Source organism: Ranitomeya variabilis, chromosome 1 (genome assembly GCF_051348905.1).
Source record: "Ranitomeya variabilis isolate aRanVar5 chromosome 1, aRanVar5.hap1, whole genome shotgun sequence".
Classification (NCBI taxonomy): domain Eukaryota; kingdom Metazoa; phylum Chordata; class Amphibia; order Anura; family Dendrobatidae; genus Ranitomeya; species Ranitomeya variabilis.
In genome coordinates, this window is record NC_135232.1 from 1092158514 (window position 1) to 1092180941 (window position 22428).

The 22428-nt window shown below is 45.7% G+C and overlaps 1 protein-coding gene across 1 annotated transcript in view; it reads left to right on the forward strand.

Moving 5' to 3' along the window:
* Positions 1-22428, forward strand: part of TAPT1 (transmembrane anterior posterior transformation 1) — a 62465-nt gene that overhangs the window by 26287 nt on the left and 13750 nt on the right. Inside the window, exons 3-7 of the mRNA XM_077280014.1 lie at positions 2583-2701; positions 18767-18929; positions 19239-19374; positions 20973-21070; positions 22074-22143. Coding sequence (XP_077136129.1) covers positions 2583-2701; positions 18767-18929; positions 19239-19374; positions 20973-21070; positions 22074-22143 — 586 coding nt within the window. The remainder of the gene's footprint in view (positions 1-2582; positions 2702-18766; positions 18930-19238; positions 19375-20972; positions 21071-22073; positions 22144-22428) is intronic.

Sequence of the window (22428 nt, forward strand, 5' to 3'; positions counted from 1 at the left end):
CACACACACACACACACACACACACACACACACACACACACACGCATGATGTCCCCGCTCCCCCACCACATACACACACGTATGATGTCCCCTCTCCCATCCCCCCCACACACACACGCATGATGTCCCCACTCCCCTCCCCCCCACATACACACACGTATGATGTCCCCTCTCCCATCCCCCCCACACGCACGCATGATGTCCCCACTCCCCCCCAACACACACACGCATGATGTCCCCACTCCCATCCCCCCCACACACACACGCATGATGTCCCCACTCCCATCCCCACATACACACACGCATGATGTCCCCACTCCCATCCCCCACATACACACACGCATGATGTCCCCATCCCCCACATACACACACGCATGATGTCCCCACTCCCCCCCCCCACATACACACACGCATGATGTCCCCACTCCCCCCCAACATACACACGCATGATGTCCCCACTCCCCCCCCCAACACACACGCATGATGTCCCCATTCCCCCCCACATACACACACACGTATGATGTCCCCACTCCCCCCCACATACACACACACGTATGATGTCCCCACTCCCCCCCCACATACACACACTTGTGATGTCCTCAGGCCCCCCCCCCCCCCCACATACACACACACGTATGATGATTACACACGTGTGATTTCTCCGTCGCACAGCCCCCATATGGGGGAGATGGGCTTTTGAGATTTACAACCATCTATTCCTAGTTCCTTGTGCAGTTGGGCCCTAGAGTCAGAGGTATCATTAGTTGTTTCGAATGTACAGGAAGTACAGAAGAATGTACAAGTGCAGTCTGCTGTATATACATACAGACAAATGGTGCCGCACTGTGAGCACACTACGGTATACAGGGAGCGGCAGGTGACGGGCAGCTGCAGCATTGCTCTCCTCCGGAGCTGGGAGACATGAAAGGTGCATTGTGTTTCTGAATGAACCTGCTTGATTGTGTGTAATAGCCGCGTAGTCCCAGCAGGCAGCAAATGTACAGGTTTTTTTTTCTCTGCACATGAGACATCTACAGTGTGAATTTATAAACACACCAACCTACCTAGCATAATTAAAGCAAGATAGGATCAAAGAGTATTTTTGACCATTAATTTTTTCTTTATTTAGACAATAAATAAAGTAATATTAACAGAGTAGTACTACCATACGCAGGACTTCAGGGGGTTAACATAGTAAAAGTATGGCAAAATATCGCTCACACACAGTGCAATTTAGAGATTGTCACACATGTTCACCAAAGGGATTTTTCATCACTTTGGTCGGAATTGTACTAAAGTAAACTGCAGAATCCGTGTTCATAAGAATCGATTATTAAATCAATAAGACTTAGGAAAATGTATCAAGATTAAATGTGAGGCAGCCCAATACATTTCAAAGAAGCTGCCTGTGGCCAAAATCACTAGTAATTAATCATCAAATACTCCAAATGTCCACATGGATGTGCAACGTCCTCATGTGAGGTGGAGAAAAAGCTAGACAACAGTCTGGCCATGCAAATAAGGTGGCAATAGTGCATAAAAGATAAAGTGGCGCGGTGCCTGATAAAGCCAATACTTACAAAAATAAAGGGATAATTGAACCCCTGACCTGCCGCCCCAGGCTGTATATATGTGGTCATTGTCCTGCTGAAGAGCTAATTGGACGCCACCCTGGTGGTATTACACGTTGGATAAGTAGGGTAATTGTCTGCATTGAGCACTTCAAGAAATGGGCAATGTTGAGGACCATAGATGCAGTGGTTGGCTGAGGTAACTTAGTGCAGCAGGTAAGACACATCAGGTTTACTTCCCTTTAAAATTGGAAAATGTCCAGCAGTGCCATCAGTTCAGAACTACAAGCAACCAGTGGCACCCAGCTACACCCATCTACTGTTTGGAGGGGTCTTGCCAAAAGTGTTCTTCATGGAATATTTGCAGACAAAAAGCCATACCTTCAACATACAAGCAAGGCCAAGAGTCAACTGTGCACGACAGCATAGGAACAGAAAGCAGTTTGTTTGCCGACGGGCTGAAGAGGGATACAATCATAAGCATCTGCACACAGTGAAGCATGGTGGAGGGTCCTTGCAAGTTTGTAGCTGCATTTAATCCAATGGAGTTGGGGATTTGGTCAGGATTATTGGTGTAATCCATGCTGAGAAATACAGGCAGATACTTGTCCGTCATGTAATACCATCAGTGAGGTATCTGGCTCCAAATGTATTTACAGAAGAACAATGACCCCAAACATACATCCAATGTCCTTAAGAACTATCTTCAGCATAAAGAACAACATGGAACCCTGTGAGTGATGATATGGCCTCCAGAGCCCTGATCTCACATCATCCAGTTTGTCTGGGATTACTTGAAGACAGAAAAATTTGTGCAAGCTTCATACAGAGAAGATGGATTAGGACCACCTCCGAGCCAAGTGCCATCAATATTTCTGTGCTAATGTACCTAGAAGAACTGAAGGCAAAGGGTGGTCACACCAAACCCCCGTGTGTGTGTGTGTGTATGTACAATAATATTTGCCTTAGGATTAGAGGAATGCCCTTCTCTTTGTTCCCTTTGTCTTGCAGCTGATGATCTTCGGGTTCTTCCTGTGCCTGGACGCCTTCCTGTACGTGTTCACGCTCCTCCCATTGAGAGTGCTTCTGGCCTTCGTCAGGTTCATTACTCTTCCTTGCTGTGGGTTGGGGTAAGTGTAATAAGGAGTTGGCCTCTTAAGTTAAGCACAATTTTCAATCATTAACCATTCAGTAAATGCCACATTATGTTCTTACAGCTTCCGATAAGGGAACCTCTTCTGATGCGCCACCTTTTTGCGGTGGAGCTTCAGTATAAGATAGCAGCATTATGTGCCGCACTGTCCCCGGGAGCCTAAAATAAAATTAAAAAAACCTTTTCCTTGATTATTCTAGTTAAATTTTTCAAATTTCAGGATGATTTTTCTTTTCAATTATGTCAAGGGAAACTGTCAGCAGGATTGTGCACAGTAACCTACAGACAGTGTCAGGTCGGTGTCGTTATACTGATTAGTGATACCTGGTGATTAAATCTGTCTTGTGGTTGTTGTTTACTCTTTATTTTCAGTTTTGAGTTAATGATATGCCTGTGCTCCGGAGCGGCCTGTAGGGGGGGGTCTTCATGTGGTGCTCTGATTAGGTATTCATGTGTATGGCTTCTGACAGGTCACCGATCCCTCACTGACCTTCCCCTTGGTGTGTGTGTATGTATGTGTATATATATATATATATATATATATATATATATATATATATATATATATATATATATATATATATATATATATATATATATATATATATATATATATAAACCCCCTTCTGAACCAAGAGTGCATCCATATTGTGCATTTAATTATTCTTTTTGATGGTATCCATAAATTCCTAGAAAAAAAAAAAAGCACGGGCATATCATTAACTCAAAACTGAAAATAAAGATTACACAACCACAAGACGGATTTCATCAACCACGGTATCATTGTAATCCGTATAATGGCGCCGACCTGACACTGTCTGTAGGTTACTGTGCACAATCCTGCTGACAGGTTCCCTTTCATAAATAGCACATCTTACTCTGGTAGATCCTGGATCAATGCTGGTGTACGAAACTCCAATCCTTGATGAAAACCACCTCTGACTTTCGAGAGGTGTGGAAGCAAATGAGGCAGAGCACTTTTCCTGCAGGATCAGAGTAAAAGACAAAGGCCGACTTTTATGCCATCATTTTAGTCACTCGCTGGACCTTCCTGATCATAAATGTATCACAGGATCAATCTTCTTTGATCTTTCACAACTCACAGATGCTTCTCACAAAATTAGAATATCATGAACAAGTCAATTTATTTCAGTTCTTTAATACAAAAAGTGAAACTCATATATTATATAGAGTTATTACACACAGAGTGATCTATTTCACGTGTTTATTTCTGTTAATGTTGATGATTACGGCTCACAGCCAATGAAAACCCAAAAGTCATTATCTCAGTAAATTAGAATACTTTATAACACCAACATGAAAAATTATTTTAAAATCTGAAATGTTGTCCTACTGAAATGTACGTTCAGTAAATGCACTCAATACTTGGTCGGGGCTCCTTTTGCATCAATTACTGCATCAATGTGGCGTGGCAAGAAGGCGATCAGCCTGTGGCGCTGCTGAGGTGTTATGGAAGCCCAGGTTGCTTTGATAGCAGCCTTCAGCTCGTCTGCATTGTTGGGTCTGGTGTCTCTCGTCTTCCTCTTGACAATACTCCATAGATTCTCTAGTTTGCTGGCCAATCAAGCACAGTTGATTAATTTTTTTCTTTGCAAAATTGTACTCCCGATACCATGGTGGAGAGCAAACTTTTTATAATGTATTGAAAGATTCATTCTGCATTTCACACAAAAAAAAGCAGAAGAGTAATAAAATTCATCTTTGCATTTATGCCAGATTCATTCAGACGCCTCTCACACATCCAAACCAGATCTCACACTTTGCACTGATGAGGGGCAGTACCCCGAAACAGTGTTTGCAAATTGAGACTCTGGTTTCGGCTTTTAATCCTAAGTCATGTGACAAGGCTCGTTAAAGGTTTACGATTACGAGAGTGTTACGATTGCTACTTTCAATAGGTGGCACTCGAGTTCTAGTCCTCTTCCTCTCTGAAGAAACAATTTGCATATTTCCCAGAGGAAATATTTCTCATTGCGGCATTGAGCCTCGTCATCTCGGCATGATTAACTTGTCACTCTCCACAGGGAGAAACGTTACACCTTGGATACCGGCCAGGTTCATTAAACATAGTGCTGTGTTTCATACATTTGGTGCAATCTCCGCTAGGACAAAAATGTATAGAATACTCAATACACAAATGAATTGCTGCATTACTGGGGAGCGCAAACGTGATGCACATGAAGGGGAGTCTGTGCAGTGTCGCGCTGTGTGTGCAAAATTCTTTAAAACCAGTATGAGCGGATAGCCGTTCCCTCTGTCAGCTTCAAAGGGGGGGGGGATGTCCAGTCCTGTAAAGTTTAATGGATTGTTTCCACCTAATGAATAGAGCGGGGGCCGCATGTGTCGCCGGGCTCTTTATTCTGCCCTGCGGGAAACAGCAGAGTCAGTTTCTGTCGGTGAATCGGAACTATCTTCACTATATTTTGAGGGTCAAAACACCTCTGTATGGAAGAATTGCACAGCTTCTCCTGTGTGTATACATATATTATACGCACGCGCGACCGGCCGACAGGTTGGACATGTATTCATGCACTGGTTTTCCTTGTTCTTATTGGAATGTGCACGGACTGAAGTCAGCAAAATCACAGAGAGCCATGGAAACAAGGCATGAATAAACACGAGAAACCAACCAGGATGTGTGCTAAATCTTAAATGGCGAGCGTTCTTATTGGTACATTTCCAGCACCATTTTTAAGACCGTCTGTGAATTTGCATATACAGGATTTTCAATAAAATGGCGCGGTATACACACACGCGCGGACTCAGTCACCATTTTATTGAAGTAATGTACTACACCGTCAACATGGCAGTGCACATGCATTGTTGACATTGTACTATATTACTTGAAGACACTGTATATGCGAATTTGCAGATCCGTAGGTTAATAGCGTTATTTCTAGCGACAGCTTCCCTTTAACATGGCACAAAAATGTACCGATAAAAATGCTCGCCACCTGGACGTAGAACATGTTCAATAGCTAGTTCTGGTATATACTCCCCCATAATGGTACACTCGTGGCCAAAATTGTTGGTACCCCTCGTTTAATGACAGAAAAACCCACAATGGTCACAGAAATAACTTGAATCTGACAAAAGTAATAATAAATAAAGATCTATGAAAATGAAATAATGAAAGTCAGACATTGCTTCCACAGAATTAAAAATAAACAAAAAAAAAAAAAAAAAATCATGAAATAGGCCTGGAGAGAAATGATGGTACTCCTGAAAATAATGTGACAAAAGTGACATGATAAATCAAGGTGTGTCCACTATCTAGCATCACGGGTGTCTACTATCTTGGAATCAGTGAGTGGCCTGTATATAGGGCAACAGATACTCACTGTGCTGTTTGGTGATATGGTGTGTATCACACTCAGCATGGGCCAGTGGAAGTGAAGGAAAGAGTTGTCTCAGGAGATTACAAAGAAAATTATAGACAAACATGTTTAAGGTAAAAGTTATAAGACCATCTCCAAGCAGCTTGATGTTCCTGTGATTACAGCTGCACATATTATTCAGAAATCTAAGAGCCAAGGGACTGTAGCCGACCTCCCAGGACGTGGCCACAGGAGGAACATTGATGACAAATCAAAGAGACGGATAATACGAATGGTAACAAAAGAGCCCAGAAAAAGTTCTAAACAGATTAAAGGTGAACTTCAAGCTCAAGGAACATCAGTGTCAGATCGCACCATCCTTCGTTGTATGAGCCAAAGTGGACTTCATGGGAGACGACCAAGGAGGACACCATTGTTGAAAAAAAAAATCATAAAAAGCCAGACTGGAATTTGCCAAACTGCATGTTGTCAAGCCACAAAGCTTCTGGGAGAATGTCCTATGGACAGATGAGGCAAGAATGGAACTTTTTGGCAAGGCACATCAGCTCTATGTTCACAGACGGAAAAATGAAGCATATCAAGAAAAGAACACTGTTCCTACTGTGAAACATGGAGGAGGCTCTGTTATGTTCTGGGGCTGCTTTGCTGCATCTGACATAGGGTGTCTTGAATCTGTGCAGGGTACAATGAAATCTCTAGACTATCAAGGGAACGAAGAGAGAAATGTGCTGCCCAGTGTCAGAAAGCTTGGTCTCAGTCGCAGGTCATGGGTCTTGCAACAGGATAATGACCCAAAACACACAGCTAAAAACACCAAGAATGGCTAAGAGGAAAACATTGGACTATTCTGATGTAGCCTTCTATGAGCCCTGACCTAAATCCTATTGAGCATCTTTGGAAAGAGCTGAAACATGACGTCTGAAAAGGCAGCCTTCAAACACGAGACAATTGGAGCAGTTTGCTCTTGAGGAGTTGCCAAATACCTGTCGAGAGGTGCAGAAGTCTCAGTGACAGTTACAGGAATCGTTTGATTGCAGTGATTGCCTCAAAAGGTTGTGCACCAAAATATTAAGTTAAGGAAACCATCATTTCTGTCCAGGCCTATTTCATGAGGTTTATTTTTTTTTTTGTATTTTGTGGAAGCATGGTTGAAAAGCAATGTCTGACTTTCATTTGATCATTTTCATCGATTTTTTATTTATTATTACTTTTGTCAGATCAAGTTATTTTGGTGACCATTGTGGGATTTTCTGTCATTAAACGAGGGGTACCAACAATTTTGACCACATGGGTATGTGCTGCCCCATCCTGGTTCCCCATTGTGATATGATTCCCCATCCTATTATATACTCGCCCATTCTGGTCTCCCATCCTGTTATACGCTCCCCCAACCTGGTATATGCTCCTTAATCCTGTTCCCCATCCTGGTATTTGCTCCCCATCCTTCCTGTGCTGCTGTTGTCCCATACATACATGCATACAAACAAAAAGCAAACACTCCCTCACCTTTCTCCCGCTCTCCTGCCGCGTATTGTCTGCATTAAATATTTAAATAAAATGGCTCCAGAGTCAGCACGTGTGTATACCGCACTATCTGGCGCCATTTTGTTGAAGACCATGTGTAAATTTGTCTTCAATAAAATGGCGCCAGAGATCATGCCATGCTCAGGTGCTAACTCCTGTGCCACGCTGCTCCTCAAGCCTCGCCGGAGATCGCGGTATGTCCTCATGGCACTGGAGATTGTGGTCAGCACCAACGCATACTGCGATCTCCAGCTCCACTGTCTTCCTCCAGCCTCATCCTCCTCCCAGTCTCTGGCCACACTGCACAGTCTATACCTGCTATGGATGGAAGGACACATCCAGCATTATATCATAGATTTATCGTGTACTCTGGACTACAGAACAGGACAAGGACTAGGGTATTCTGGTTACAAGTAATGAGCAGCAGTTCTCAATGTCAAGCAGCAGCCGCAAAAGCAACGATTTTAGGATGTATTAAAAGAGAGATAAAATCCAGAAGGTTGAAGCACAGCTTTATTCAGTTGAGGGCAACACCAGGGAGGGGCAGACACCGTTAGTAGGCCCTAACCACCAATTTTTAAAAACACAGCACTTAATGAGAGCCAGAAGGTTGAAGCTCAGCTTTATTCAGTTGAGGGCAACACCAGGGAGGGGCAGACACCGTTAGTAGGCCGTAACCAAAGTTGAAGGCCAAATGCAGTTTAATATCTGATACTATAGGCCGAAAGCCAGAAGGTTGAAGCACAGCTTTATTCAGTTGAGGGCAACACCAGGGAGGGGCAGACACCGTTAGTAGGCCCTAACCACCATTTTGTTTTTTAAAAAACACTTAATGAGAGCCAGAAGGTTGAAGCTCAGCTGTATTCAGTTGAGGACAACACCAGGGAGGGGCAGACACCGTTAGTAGGCCGTAACCAAAGTTGAAGGCCAAATGCAGTTTAATATCTGATACTATAGGCCGAAAGCCAGAAGGTTGAAGCACAGCTTTATTCAGTTGAGGGCAACACCAGGGAGGGGCAGACACCGTTAGTAGGCCCTAACCACCAATTTTTAAAAACACAGCACTTAATGAGAGCCAGAAGGTTGAAGCTCAGCTTTATTCAGTTGAGGGCAACACCAGGGAGGGGCAGACACCGTTAGTAGGCCGTAACCAAAGTTGAAGGCCAAATGCAGTTTAATATCTGATACTATAGGCCGAAAGCCAGAAGGTTGAAGCACAGCTTTATTCAGTTGAGGGCAACACCAGGGAGGGGCAGACGCCGTTAGTAGGCCCTAACCACCAATTTTTAAAAACACAGCACTTAATGAGAGCCAGAAGGTTGAAGCTCAGCTTTATTCAGTTGAGGGCAACACCAGGGAGGGGCAGACACCGTTAGTAGGCCGTAACCAAAGTTGAAGGCCAAATGCAGTTTAATATCTGATACTATAGGCCGAAAGCCAGAAGGTTGAAGCACAGCTTTATTCAGTTGAGGGCAACACCAGGGAGGGGCAGACACCGTTAGTAGGCCCTAACCACCAATTTTTAAAAACACAGCACTTAATGAGAGCCAGAAGGTTGATTATTCAGTTGAGGGCAACACCAGGGAGGGGCAGACACCGTTAGTAGGCCCTAACCACCATTTTGTTTTTTAAAAAACACTTAATGAGAGCCAGAAGGTTGAAGCTCAGCTGTATTCAGTTGAGGACAACACCAGGGAGGGGCAGACACCGTTAGTAGGCCGTAACCAAAGTTGAAGGCCAAATGCAGTTTAATATCTGATACTATAGGCCGAAAGCCAGAAGGTTGAAGCACAGCTTTATTCAGTTGAGGGCAACACCAGGGAGGGGCAGACACCGTTAGTAGGCCCTAACCACCAATTTTTAAAAACACAGCACTTAATGAGAGCCAGAAGGTTGAAGCTCAGCTTTATTCAGTTGAGGGCAACACCAGGGAGGGGCAGACACCGTTAGTAGGCCCTAACCACCAATTTTTAAAAACACAGCACTTAATGAGAGCCAGAAGGTTGATTATTCAGTTGAGGGCAACACCAGGGAGGGGCAGACACCGTTAGTAGGCCCTAACCACCATTTTGTTTTTTAAAAAACACTTAATGAGAGCCAGAAGGTTGAAGCTCAGCTGTATTCAGTTGAGGACAACACCAGGGAGGGGCAGACACCGTTAGTAGGCCGTAACCAAAGTTGAAGGCCAAATGCAGTTTAATATCTGATACTATAGGCCGAAAGCCAGAAGGTTGAAGCTCAGCTTTATTCAGTTGAGGGCAACACCAGGGAGGGGCAGACACCGTTAGTAGGCCCTAACCACCAATTTTTAAAAACACAGCACTTAATGAGAGCCAGAAGGTTGAAGCTCAGCTTTATTCAGTTGAGGGCAACACCAGGGAGGGGCAGACACCGTTAGTAGGCCGTAACCAAAGTTGAAGGCCAAATGCAGTTTAATATCTGATACTATAGGCCGAAAGCCAGAAGGTTGAAGCACAGCTTTATTCAGTTGAGGGCAACACCAGGGAGGGGCAGACACCGTTAGTAGGCCCTAACCACCATTTTGTTTTTTAAAAAACACTTAATGAGAGCCAGAAGGTTGAAGCTCAGCTGTATTCAGTTGAGGACAACACCAGGGAGGGGCAGACACCGTTAGTAGGCCGTAACCAAAGTTGAAGGCCAAATGCAGTTTAATATCTGATACTATAGGCCGAAAGCCACAAGGTTGAAGCACAGCTTTATTCAGTTGAGGGCAACACCAGGGAGGGGCAGACACCGTTAGTAGGCCGTAACCAAAGTTGAAGGCCAAATGCAGTTTAATATCTGATACTATAGGCCGAAAGCCACAAGGTTGAAGCACAGCTTTATTCAGTTGCAGCTTCTTTGCAATAATATAAAGAAGACGCGACAGGACAACACTCGGTGGATGCCATATCTGTGTTTTCAATGGAAAAAAACCTTTCAGTTAACTACTTGCAGGAGAAAGTTTTTGTAGCTGGTGGCCAATTTTGGTACTGTACCAGTTTTTGGTTGTATGTGTTTTTGTTTTTAATGTTAAAATGTATGCATTTGATATCTCTCCAGTATTTTCTTTATTATAAGCAAAATACTTATTTTTATATTTTCTGATGTTTTATACCGGAGTGTTACACGCTTATAAACTTGATCATTGGTTCCAGGGGTACACGGGCAGCAGTGATCTGGTCAGTGGAGGCCTAGTGGAAGGAGGGACCGCAGACAGGCTTCGGAGGCCTAACACAATAAAATGGGCTGGCTGTAGGCACTTTAAAATAGGTTCCAGGGGTACACGGGCAGCAGTGGTCTGGTCAGTGGAGGCCTAGTGGAAGGAGGGACCGCAGACAGGCTTTGAAGGCCTAACATAATAAAATGGGCTGGCTGTAGGCACTTTATAATTGGTTCCAGGGGTACACGGGCAGCAGTGGTCTGGTCAGTGGAGGCCTAGTGGAAGGAAGGACCGCAGACAGGCTTTGAAGGCCTAACATGATAAAATGGGCTGGCTGTAGGCACTTTATAATTGGTTCCAGGGGTACACGGGCAGCAGTGGTCTGGCCAGTGGAGGCCTAGTGGAAGGAAGGACCGCAGACAGGCTTCGAAGGCCTAACATAATAAAATGGGCTGGCTGTAGGCACTGTAAAATAGGTTCCAGGGGTACACGGGCAGCAGTGGTCTGGTCAACGGAGGCCGATTGTAATGAGTGTCTGCCAGTTAGTAGTCAAAAAACAACAAATAAATGTGAATGTCTCGCATTAAAACAAAGACACTAAAGGTTGCAATCATTAGGTTCAGGGGTGGGATCCTCTGCGTTGTTTCAGACCTACTAATTTAGCGCAAAGTATTTACTGTGGTAAATAGAGGACACTGCCCCTGACTATGTTATGTACCATCATACATGTCAACACAATGGTATTGTCAGTGGCAGGTATGGAAGGATGTCAGCGCATAGACTAAACATTGGTGGAAGTGTGAGAGATAACTGTGGAAGTGGTAGAGCAATGTTTGACCTGGGGGTGGGTGAACTCTCTTGTGGCCGGCGGTACAGGCCCAGGGCCCCTCATGTTACAACAGTGTGTCTGACGTTGGGTGCGCACCACCACCGCCAGAGACACTTTATTGTACTATGAGGGACCCAGTACCAATGCCGTCGACCAAAAGCGAGCACACCCACCTCTTCAGGCAAACAGCTGTCTCACGGGTGCTTGCGCCAAGTCGCGATACCACGGCCCCGTGTGGGGAGTTTGGCCATTTAGGGAGGTGTAAACATGTCATATGCCGGACAATCAGCTGCAGAAAATTAGACATTAGAAAAGTAATTCACAGTAGTCCACAGGCAAGAGCTTTTCATAGGAAAGCTAGGTGTCGACCGGGCAAGGTGGGGCAAAGGATTTTGAAATCCAGTTGTGGTTCATTTTAATGAATGTTAGATCGTCAACATTTTGGGTAGCCAGACGAGTCCTTTTTTCGGTTAATATTGAACCTGCAGCACTGAATACTCTTTCTGATAGGACACTTGCTGCCGGGCAAGCAAGCTCCTGCAATGCATATTCTGCCAATTCTGGCCAGGTGTCTAATTTGGAGGCCCAGTAATCAAATGGGAATGACGGTTGAGGGAGAACATCGATAAGGGATGAAAAATAGTTAGTAACCATACTGGACAAATGTTGTCTCCTGTCACTTTCAATTGATGCAGCAGTACCTGTCCTGTCTGCGGTCATAGCAAAATCACTCCACAACCTGGTCAGAAAACCCCTCTGTCCAACGCCACTTCTGATGTGTGCACCCCTAACACTCCTAGTCTGCTGCCCCCTGGAGCTCGTGTGAGAACGATCACGTGCGCTGTGTGCTGGGAATGCCTGAAGCAAACGGTCAACAAGAGTTGATTGTTTGGTTGCTAATATTAGTTCCAATTTCTCATGTGGCATAATATTTTGCAATTTGCCTTTATAGCGTGGATCAAGGAGGCAGGCCAACCAGTAATCGTCATCGTTCATCATTTTCGTTATGCGTGTGTCCCTTTTTAGGATACGTAAGGCATAATCCGCCATGTGGGCCAAAGTTCCAGTTGTCAAATCTCCGGTTGTGATTGGTTGAGGGGCAGTTTCAGGCAAATCTACGTCACTTGTGTCCCTCAAAAAACCAGAACCCGGCCTTGCCACGCAACCAATTTCCAGTGCCCCCGGGAAAGCTTCCGCATTAAAAATATACTCATCCCCATCATCCTCCTCGTCCTCCACCTCCTCTTCGCCCGCTACCTCGTCCTGTACACTGCCCTGACCAGACAATGGCTGACTGTCATCAAGGCTTTCCTCTTCCTCTGGTGCAGACGCCTGCTCCTTTATGTGCGTCAAACTTTGCATCAGCAGACGCATTAGGGGGATGCTCATGCTTATTACGGCGTTGTCTGCACTAACCAGCCGTGTGCATTCCTCAAAACACTGAAGGACTTGACACATGTCTTGTATCTTGGACCACTGCACACCAGACAACTCCATGTCTGCCATCCTACTGCCTTCCCGTGTATGTGTATCCTCCCACAAAAAAATAACAGCCCGCCTCTGTTGGCACAGTCTCTGAAGCATGTGCAGTGTTGAGTTCCACCTTGTTGCAACATCTATGATTAGGCGATGCTGGGGAAGGTTCAAAGACCGCTGATAGGTCTGCATACGGCTGGAGTGTACAGGCGAACGTCGGATATGTGAGCAAAGTCCACGCACTTTGAGGAGCAGGTCGGAGAACCCAGGATAAGTTTTCAATAAGCACTGCACCACCAGGTTTAAGGTGTGAGCCAGGCAAGGAATGTGTTTCAGTTGGGAAAGGGAGATGGCAGCCATGAAATTCCTTCCGTTATCACTCACTACCTTGCCTGCCTCAAGATCTACTGTGCCCACCCACGACTGCGTTTCTTGTTGCAAGAACTCGGACAGAACTTCCGCGGTGTGTCTGTTGTCGCCCAAACACTTTATAGCCAATACAGCCTGCTGACGCTTGGCAGTAGCTGGCCCATAATGGGACAACTGGTGTGCAACAGTGTCATCTGCCGATGGAGTGGTTGGCCGACTGTGGTCTGTGGAAGAGCTGTAGCTTCTGCAGGAGGACGAGGAGGAGGAGGTGGTGCGAACGCCTACAGCCAACTGTTTCCTAGACCGTGGGCTAGGCACAACTGTCCCGAAATTGATGTCCCCTGAGGACCCTGCATCCACCACATTCACCCAGTGTGCCGTGATGGACACATAACGTCCCTGGCCATGCCTACTGGTCCATGCATCTGTAGTCAGGTGCACCTTTGTACTCACAGATTGCCTGAGTGCATGGACGATGCGCTGTTTAACATGCTGGTGCAGGGCCGGGATGGCTTTTCTGGAAAAAAAGTGTTGACTGGGTAGCTCGTATCGTGGTTCAGCGTACTCCATCAGGGCTTTGAAAGCTTCGCTTTCAACTAACCGGTAGGGCATCATCTCTAACGATATTAGTCTAGCTATGTGGGCGTTAAAACCCTGTGTACGCGGATGCGAGGATAAGTACTTCCTTTTTCTAACCAGAGTCTCATGTAGTGTGAGCTGAACTGGAGAGATGGAGATCGTGGAACTTGCGGGTGTGCCGGTGGACATGGCAGACTGCGAGACGGTTGGAGATGGTATTGTTTCCGCCGGTGACCTAGATGCAATATTTCCTTCTACAAAACTGGTGATTCCCTGACCCTGAGTGCTTTTGGCTGGCAAAGAAACCTGCACAGATACTGCCGGTGGTGCGGGAAATGGTGGCCTTACAGTGACGGAAGGGATGTTGCGTTGCTGACTAGCTTCATTGGCCGAGGGTGCTACAACCTTAAGGGACGTTTGGTAGTTAGTCCAGGCTTGAAAATGCATGGTGGTTAAGTGTCTATGCATGCAACTAGTATTGAGACATTTCAGATTCTGACCTCTGCTTAAGCTAGTTGAACATTTTTGACAGATGACTTTGCGCTGATTAATTGGATGTTGTTTAAAAAAATGCCAGACTGCACTCTTCCTAGCATCGGATCCCTTTTCAGGGATTGCAGACTGAGCTTTAACCGGATGGCCACGCTGTCCTCCAACAGGTTTTGGCTTTGACACGCGTTTTGGGCCAGATACGGGCCCGGCAGATGGAACCTGTTGCGATGTTGATGCCTGCTGCGGCCCCTCCTCCACCTCCGCTTCTGAACTACTGCCGCCTGCACCCTGTTCCCCCAATGGCTGCCAATCGGGGTCAATAACTGGGTCATCTATTAACTCCTCTTCGAGCTCGTGTGCAACTTCGTCTGTGTCACTGTGTCGGTCGGTGGTATAGCGTTCGTGGCGGGGCAACATAGTCTCATCAGGGTCTGATTGTGGATCAGTACCCTGAGAGGGCAATGTGGTGGTCTGAGTCAAAGGAGCAGCATAGTACTCTGGCTGTGGCTGTGCATCAGTGCACTCCATGTCAGAATCAACTTGTAATGGGCATGGCCTGTTAAGTGTTTCACTTTGTAAGCCAGGGACGGTATGTGTAAAGAGCTCCATGGAGTAACCCGTTGTGTCGCCTGCTGCATCCTTCTCTCTTGTTGTAGTTTTTGCTGAAGAGGACAAGGAAGCGACTTGTCCCTGACCGTGGACATCCACAAGCGACGCGCTGCTTTTACATTTACCAGTTTCAGAAGAGGAGGCAAAAGAGCTAGAGGCTGAGTCTGCAATGTAAGCCAAAACTTGCTGTTGCTGCTCCGCCTTTAAAAGCGGTTTTCCTACTCCCAGAAAAGAGAGCGTTCGAGGCCTTGTGTAGCCAGACAACGAAACTGGCTCCACAGCTCCAGACTTACGTGGAATATTTTTATCCCCACGACCACCTGATGCTCCACTACCACTACCATCATTACCAGCTGACAATGAACGCCCACGGCCACGACCTCTTGCACCAGACTTCCTCATTGTTTTAAAAACTTAACCAAAGTAACTTTATTTGTTGCTGTCAAACAACTTACACGGTAAGCTATAACTTCAGTATGATTTCAATATCCCTTAACAGGTTGGTGAGACCACAAGGAAAATCAGGCACAATGTTACACACTCTGTTTTCTGTGGCACAAAATCACAGAGATGCCACACACGCAGGACTGTCACTCAAGCACAAATGTCAATATTAATCTCCCACCTATTTTTTTTTTTTTTTTTTTTCCTCAGGGAGACTTTAGAAACCAAATAAGATAAATTGTTTTTTTCAGGGACAATTTAGAAACCAAATAATAATAATAAAAAGAAAAAAACTTTCTATGGCCCAGTGCCCACTGAGTGAGAGATGGCACACACAGGAGTCAGGATCAGGAGTGGCACACAAGCCCTGAGGACAGTATTAATCTCCCACTGATGGATGTAGTGTTTTTTTTTTCAGGTAGATTTTAGAACCCAAATCAAGCAAAAAAATAAATAGGCTTTCTATGGCCCACTGAGTGAGAGATGGCGCGCACAGGAGTCAGGAGTGGCACACAAGCCCTGAGGACAGTATTAATCTCCCACTGATTGATGTAGTGTTTTTTTTTTTCAGGTAGATTTTAGAACCCAAATCAAGCAAAAAAATAAATAGGCTTTCTATGGCCCACTGAGTGAGAGATGGCGCGCACAGGAGTCAGGATCAGGAGTGGCACACAAGCCCTGAGGACAATATTAATCTCCCACTGATTGATGTAGTGTTTTTTTTTTCAGGTAGATTTTAGAACCCAAATCAAGCAAAAAAATAAATAGGCTTTCTATGGCCCACTGAGTGAGGGATGGCGCGCACAGGAGTCAGGATCAGGAGTGGCACACAAGCCCTGAGGACAGTATTAATCTCCCACTGATGGATGTAGTGTTTTTTTTTTTCAGGTAGATTTTAGAACCCAAATCAAGCAAAAAAATAAATAGGCTTTCTATGGCCCACTGAGTGAGAGATGGCACACACAGGAGTCAGGAGTGGCACACAAGCCCTGAGGACAGTATTAATCTCCCACTGATTGATGTAGTGTTTTTTTTTCAGGCAGATTTTAGAACCCAAATCAAGCAAAAAAATAAATAGGCTTTCTATGGCCCACTGAGTGAGAGATGGCGCGCACAGGAGTCAGGATCAGGAGTGGCACACAAGCCCTGAGGACAATATTAATCTCCCACTGATTGATGTAGTGGTTTTTTTTTTCAGGTAGATTTTAGAACCCAAATCAAGCAAAAAAATAAATAGGCTTTCTATGGCCCACTGAGTGAGAGATGGCGCACACAGGGATGGCACACACACGGATGGCACTGTAGCAGAAATGCAAATCTTAATCTCCCACAAAAAAAAAAAAAAAAACAGGGACTGTCCTACAATTACTATCTCCCTGCAGTAATCTCAGCCAGGTATGGCAGGCAGCAATAGGAGTGGACTGATGCACAAATTAAATAAAAAGTGTGGACAAACAAAAAAGATAGCTGTGCAGAAAGGAACAAGAGGATATGTGCTTTGAAAAAAGCAGTTGGTTTCCACAGTGGCGTACACACAGCAATACAGCTATCACGGAGCCTTCTAGGGCAGCCCAATGAGCTACAGCGCTGAGAGAAAAAAAAAAAAATGTAGCTTCCACTGTCCCTGCACACCGAAGGTGGTGTTGGACAGTGGAAATCGCTACAGCACAAGCGGTTTGGTGGTTAGTGGACCCTGCCTAACGCTATCCCTGCTTCTGACGAAGCGACAGCAACCTCTCCCTAAGCTCAGATCAGCAGCAGTAAGATGGCGGTCGGCGGGAACGCCCCTTTATAGCCCCTGTGACGCCGCAGACAGCAAGCCAATCACTGCAATGCCCTTCTCTAAGATGGTGGGGACCAGGATCTATGTCATCACGCTGCCCACACTCTGCGTTCACCTTCATTGGCTGAGAAATGGCGCTTTTCGCATCATTGAAACGCGACTTTGGCGCGAAAGTCGCGTACCGCATGGCCGACAAGCACAGGGGTCGGATCGGGTTTCATGAGACGCCGACTTAGCCAAAAGTCGGCGACTTTTGAAAATGAACGACCCGTTTCGCTCAACCCTAGTTGGAATGTTTTGCTTAAAAAAAAAAAAGACCCTCATTTATATGTACAAATATATGTGTGGTCAGTACAGAGGACTGGTTCATGTCTTATTCCTTCCAATGACCATACTAAGGACCAGGGGGAAGAAAGGCGATTCCGGCAATGACGAGAGGTAGTAATGGCCGACACTGTAACAAGGGGCTGGATGATTTCCTGAGTGCACATAACATTGTGGGTTATAAGTGATACCTGTAGTTTTTGCTGCACATTACAATTCAGAATTTTCGTTCAACGGAAGTTAAAACAAACCACATTTTAAAGGGAATCTGTCACCCCCAAAATGGATGGTGAGCTAAGCCCACCAGCATCAGGGGCTTATCTACAGCATTCTGTAATGCTGTAGATAAGCCCCCGATGTATCCTGAAAGATGAGAAAAAGAGGTTAGATTATACTCACGCGGGCGGTCCGATCCGATGGACGTCGTGGTCCAGTCCGGGGCCTCCCATCTTCATAGGATGACGTCCTCTTCTGGTCTTCACGCTGCGGCTCCCGCGCAGGGGTACTTTATGTGCTCTGTTGAGGGCAGAGCAAAGTACTGCAGTGCGCAGGTGCCGGGCCTCTCTGACCTTTCCCGGCGCCTGCACTACAGTAATTTGCCCTCAACGGGGCAGACAAAGTACGCCTGCGCAGGAGCCGCGACAGGAAGCAAAGAAGAGGACGTCATCCTATGAAGATGGGAGGACTGGGACCGCGACACCCATCGGACCCGGACCACATCGAGACCGCTCCTGGGTGACTATAATCTAACTCATTTTTCTTATCTTTCAGGTTACATCGGGGGCTTATCTACAGCATTACAGAGTGCATTACAGAATGCTGTAGATAAGCCCCTGATGCCAGAGGCTGCAGCTTATTGTCGAAAAATGGGGTGACAGATTCCCTTTAATCACTGGTTGCACATTGATGTCTTATCTTAGAGGCCCTCCAGGACTGACTGCTCCAAAGGCAGCTCATCAATCTCAGCCCGACAACCCCTTTAATAGAAAACCCCGCAGAATGTTTTATTTCATGTGTAACACTGCGGTGTGACTTTAGAAGGCGCTGTTTTCTCTTGTGACCGGTAATGTCGTGTTTTTTCACCTTCTCAGCGGCGGTCGTGTCCTCCAGCCTGCACAAGTGTGTGACATCCTGAAGGGGGTGATACTAGTGATATGCTACTTTATGATGCACTACGTGGACTACTCCATGATGTACCACCTGATCCGAGGCCAGTCCGTCATCAAGCTGTACATCATCTACAACATGCTGGAGGTAAGGCGTTAGGAGGCGCTGGGCCCGGCCCGCCTGATCGGACTCTCGCTGGCTCCTGCCCGTCATTTTCCTGCTCACGATCTCTGGCAGCTTTACATTGACCACGTAAGATCTGGGTGGGTCTCGTGTGCTTCTGTAGATGTCCACCACCTGGCTGTGTGTGGGTAACTTGCCTATAACCAGTGCTATGCCACGCTCGGTTTGTGCCACGCTCGGTTTGTGCCACGCTCGGTTTGTGCCATGCTCGGTTTGTGCCACGCACGGTTTGATCCTCACCGACTGCTATAACCATCTTGCCTCTCCTTCCAGGTTGCTGATCGCCTGTTTTCTTCCTTTGGACAAGACATTTTGGATGCTTTGTACTGGACGGCTACAGAACACAAGGAACGAAAACGAGCCCACCTGGGCGTCATCCCTCACTTCTTCATGGCCGTCTTGTATGTCTGTATCCTTTGCATATATCCCCTCTGTGCTGTCCGGTACCCACGTATACGGCCACGGCTGCCCCGTAAGTGGCAGAATTAGGTCTCTAAGGCCCAGTTCACGTCATGGCTTTGCCTTACTATTAGTTTCCAACAATCCCACGTTGTTTTTTATACTTGCAGATAGCAGATTGCAGAATGAGTTAACTGAGAATTCATCAGTGAGCTCGTCATTCTCATGGGGTGTTTTTGTATATAAGATTAAAAAAGATGCCGGCTGCAAAGCTTTCGCAAAACAGATGAGAAAGATGGCGTTTTCTTAAAGCATCTTCCACTTGAAATACTATGCGGTTATGTCGTAGTCTATAAATACTTTGCATACACAGACCCTAAGAACAAGCTCAGTGATGGATTTATAGTTAGCAGTTCTGACACTTCATTAAAAAAAAATGGCATTAAGTACTTTTTGAAAATCCCTGAGCGCCTGTTATCCTGACACTTTTTTTCCATTTTGTGCTACGTTGCGCCATTTCTGAGATATTCACATTTTTCTTCTGGAGCGCAGTATATGAAATCTCTGCTTGTAGTGCAACTGGGCATTTCTTCACAATCTTTGGGAGTCACTTGCACCCAGACGCTGCCAATCAGGGCTAGGCAACTGATATAGCAGTTTACGACACTGCCGAACTGTGATTGATAATGTCTGGGAGGGCAGGGGTGATGGCGCACGCCCACAGAGAAGACTCTGAATAAACACCCACTAGTTGTACTACAAGCAGAGATTTCATATACTGCGCTCCAGAAGAAAGTAATGTGAATATCTCTGCAATGGAGCGACGCAGCACAAAACTGAAAAGAGCAGCAGAATCGGGGGAGGGCAGAGATTTTTACAAGGTAGTTCACACTATTAAAGGGGTTTTCCACCCCAGGACAAATTTTCAGTAAGCACATGCTGTGACAGAGCACATACCGTAATTGTAGTTGTGTGATAACTGTTCAAAATGGCAAATGGAGCGGAATCCTAACAGTGTGTATGTTGCTCAGTATTGGGATTCGTTAAGCTGCGGTGCGGAATGATCGTCCTGGGGTTTAAAATCTCTTATCTCTATATTTCTGCAATGTGCAGGACAGAAAAACGGCCTGTAAAAGCCAAATGGTGCAAATTATTTAATGAAACTCCATTAAAAAAAAAAAGTGGGTTTTTTTTAAGCTCAAAATACATGCGTTTAGGTAAAAAAAAAAACCTGAAGGAGAACATTAGTGATAAGCGAGCGTGTTCGGATAAGGTGTTATCCAAGCATGCTTGTGTGCTTGGCTGCATGTCTCGTGGCTGTTAAATAGTCACAACCCATGCAGGGATTGTCTAACAGCCATGAGACCTGCAGCCGCGATGACTGGACTATATTATTCCAGCACGCCGAAGACACTCTGTTAGCCCCAGAGCATGCTCAGATAACACCTTATTGCAGAACGATCGCTCATTGCGCATATCCTCTGCCAGAAATGATAAAAACTCGTCTCTGTAACAGAGACGTAATACACTAATCATCATTTTCCAGGATGTTGGGGTCTGTGTGCACAATGCTGTGGTGGTTATTTTCCTTATGGCGTCTGCCCGCAGTCTTACATGCCATCCTCATATTAGTGCAAGCCACCACCCTGAATGTCGCCTTCAATTCCCACAATAAGTCTCTTCTCACCATCATGATGTCTAATAATGTAAGTGCTGTATAGAGGAGATACGTATGGATCATTGAGGTACAGATATAGCTATATATATATATATATAATATATATTACTCAGTTGTACCCATTATTATATGCATGTGATCAGGTGTATAGAAGATGTACTGTGCACTGTATGGCGGTAAGCTTTGCACTGAATACACTGCAGTCCCAACTTTTTATTCTGTATTTTTAGGATCAGGTATTGTGATCAGTAAACTGCATTATTTTGCTACATGTTTATGAAGTTTTTCATCCTATAAAGTTTTTTTCTCGCGTATTACAGCCTTCTGTAAGTTGTCAGGTCAGCATACTCAGATTTAAAGGGGTCTTATCATCTCGGACATAAATGAGTCCCAACACCATGGGTTCACATTCTTTAGTGGAGAGAGTTGGACACTCACAACCACCACTCTGCTGCGGGCGGCTGGGGAAGAGCGGACATTAATGCTGTATCCTGTGAATACATCCTAAATGTCTGAGATGAAGACCCCTAAATCTCAGCACCCACCTTATTAGAGGCCGCAGTTTACTGGTCCATTTAGCTTATGTTGCAGATGTCCTAAATAATTAGTGCCATGTTAGTCCTGTACGGCATTCCCACAGGATATGCCATAACGATGGTGGGGGTCCGTCTGCTGGGCCCAGCACCAATCAGCAGAATGGGAGCTTTTATCCATCGATACAGTATGGCGCGGCAGGTTGGACGCCCGACTGCTGCTCCATTCATTCTCTGTGGGAGTTTTGGAAACTTCTGAGCACTGAACAGATCTATAGGGTGAATGACGCAGCGGTCTACCATGCACGCTGCCATACTACAGGGATGAAAGTTCTCCATTCCGCCAATCTGTGTTGGTCCCAGTGGTCGGACCCTGTGATGACTTTTCACCAGGAAATCCTTTTATTGCAGATCACATGGAGCTCTCTGGAGATGGTTGGTGGTAGCTGAGGGTTGTGGCATTACGTCTGCCCTAAATTTGTATTATTTCCTTCCCAGTTTGTGGAAATAAAAGGCAGCGTGTTCAAGAAGTTCGAGAAGAACAATCTGTTCCAGATGTCCAACAGCGGTACGTCTTCAGTATTGGCATTGGTTTCATTGGATGCTCTGATTTTTGGAAGGACGTTGGATTTTTCTTCCTTCCTTGGCAGTGTCCCTAAATTCACATTAGTCCTGTCGTTCCATCGGGAGGTGAACCCAGTGACTGAACGTTGTGTTTTCTCCTGTGGTGGCTAAGTGTCTGTTTTATAAGGGATGACCTGGGCAGTAGGACATCATAGTGCGGTCCACAGCTCCGGAAAGAGTCGGGACCAGAGAGAAGCTTGCTCTGACCTTCTCAGTCCATCCATGTATT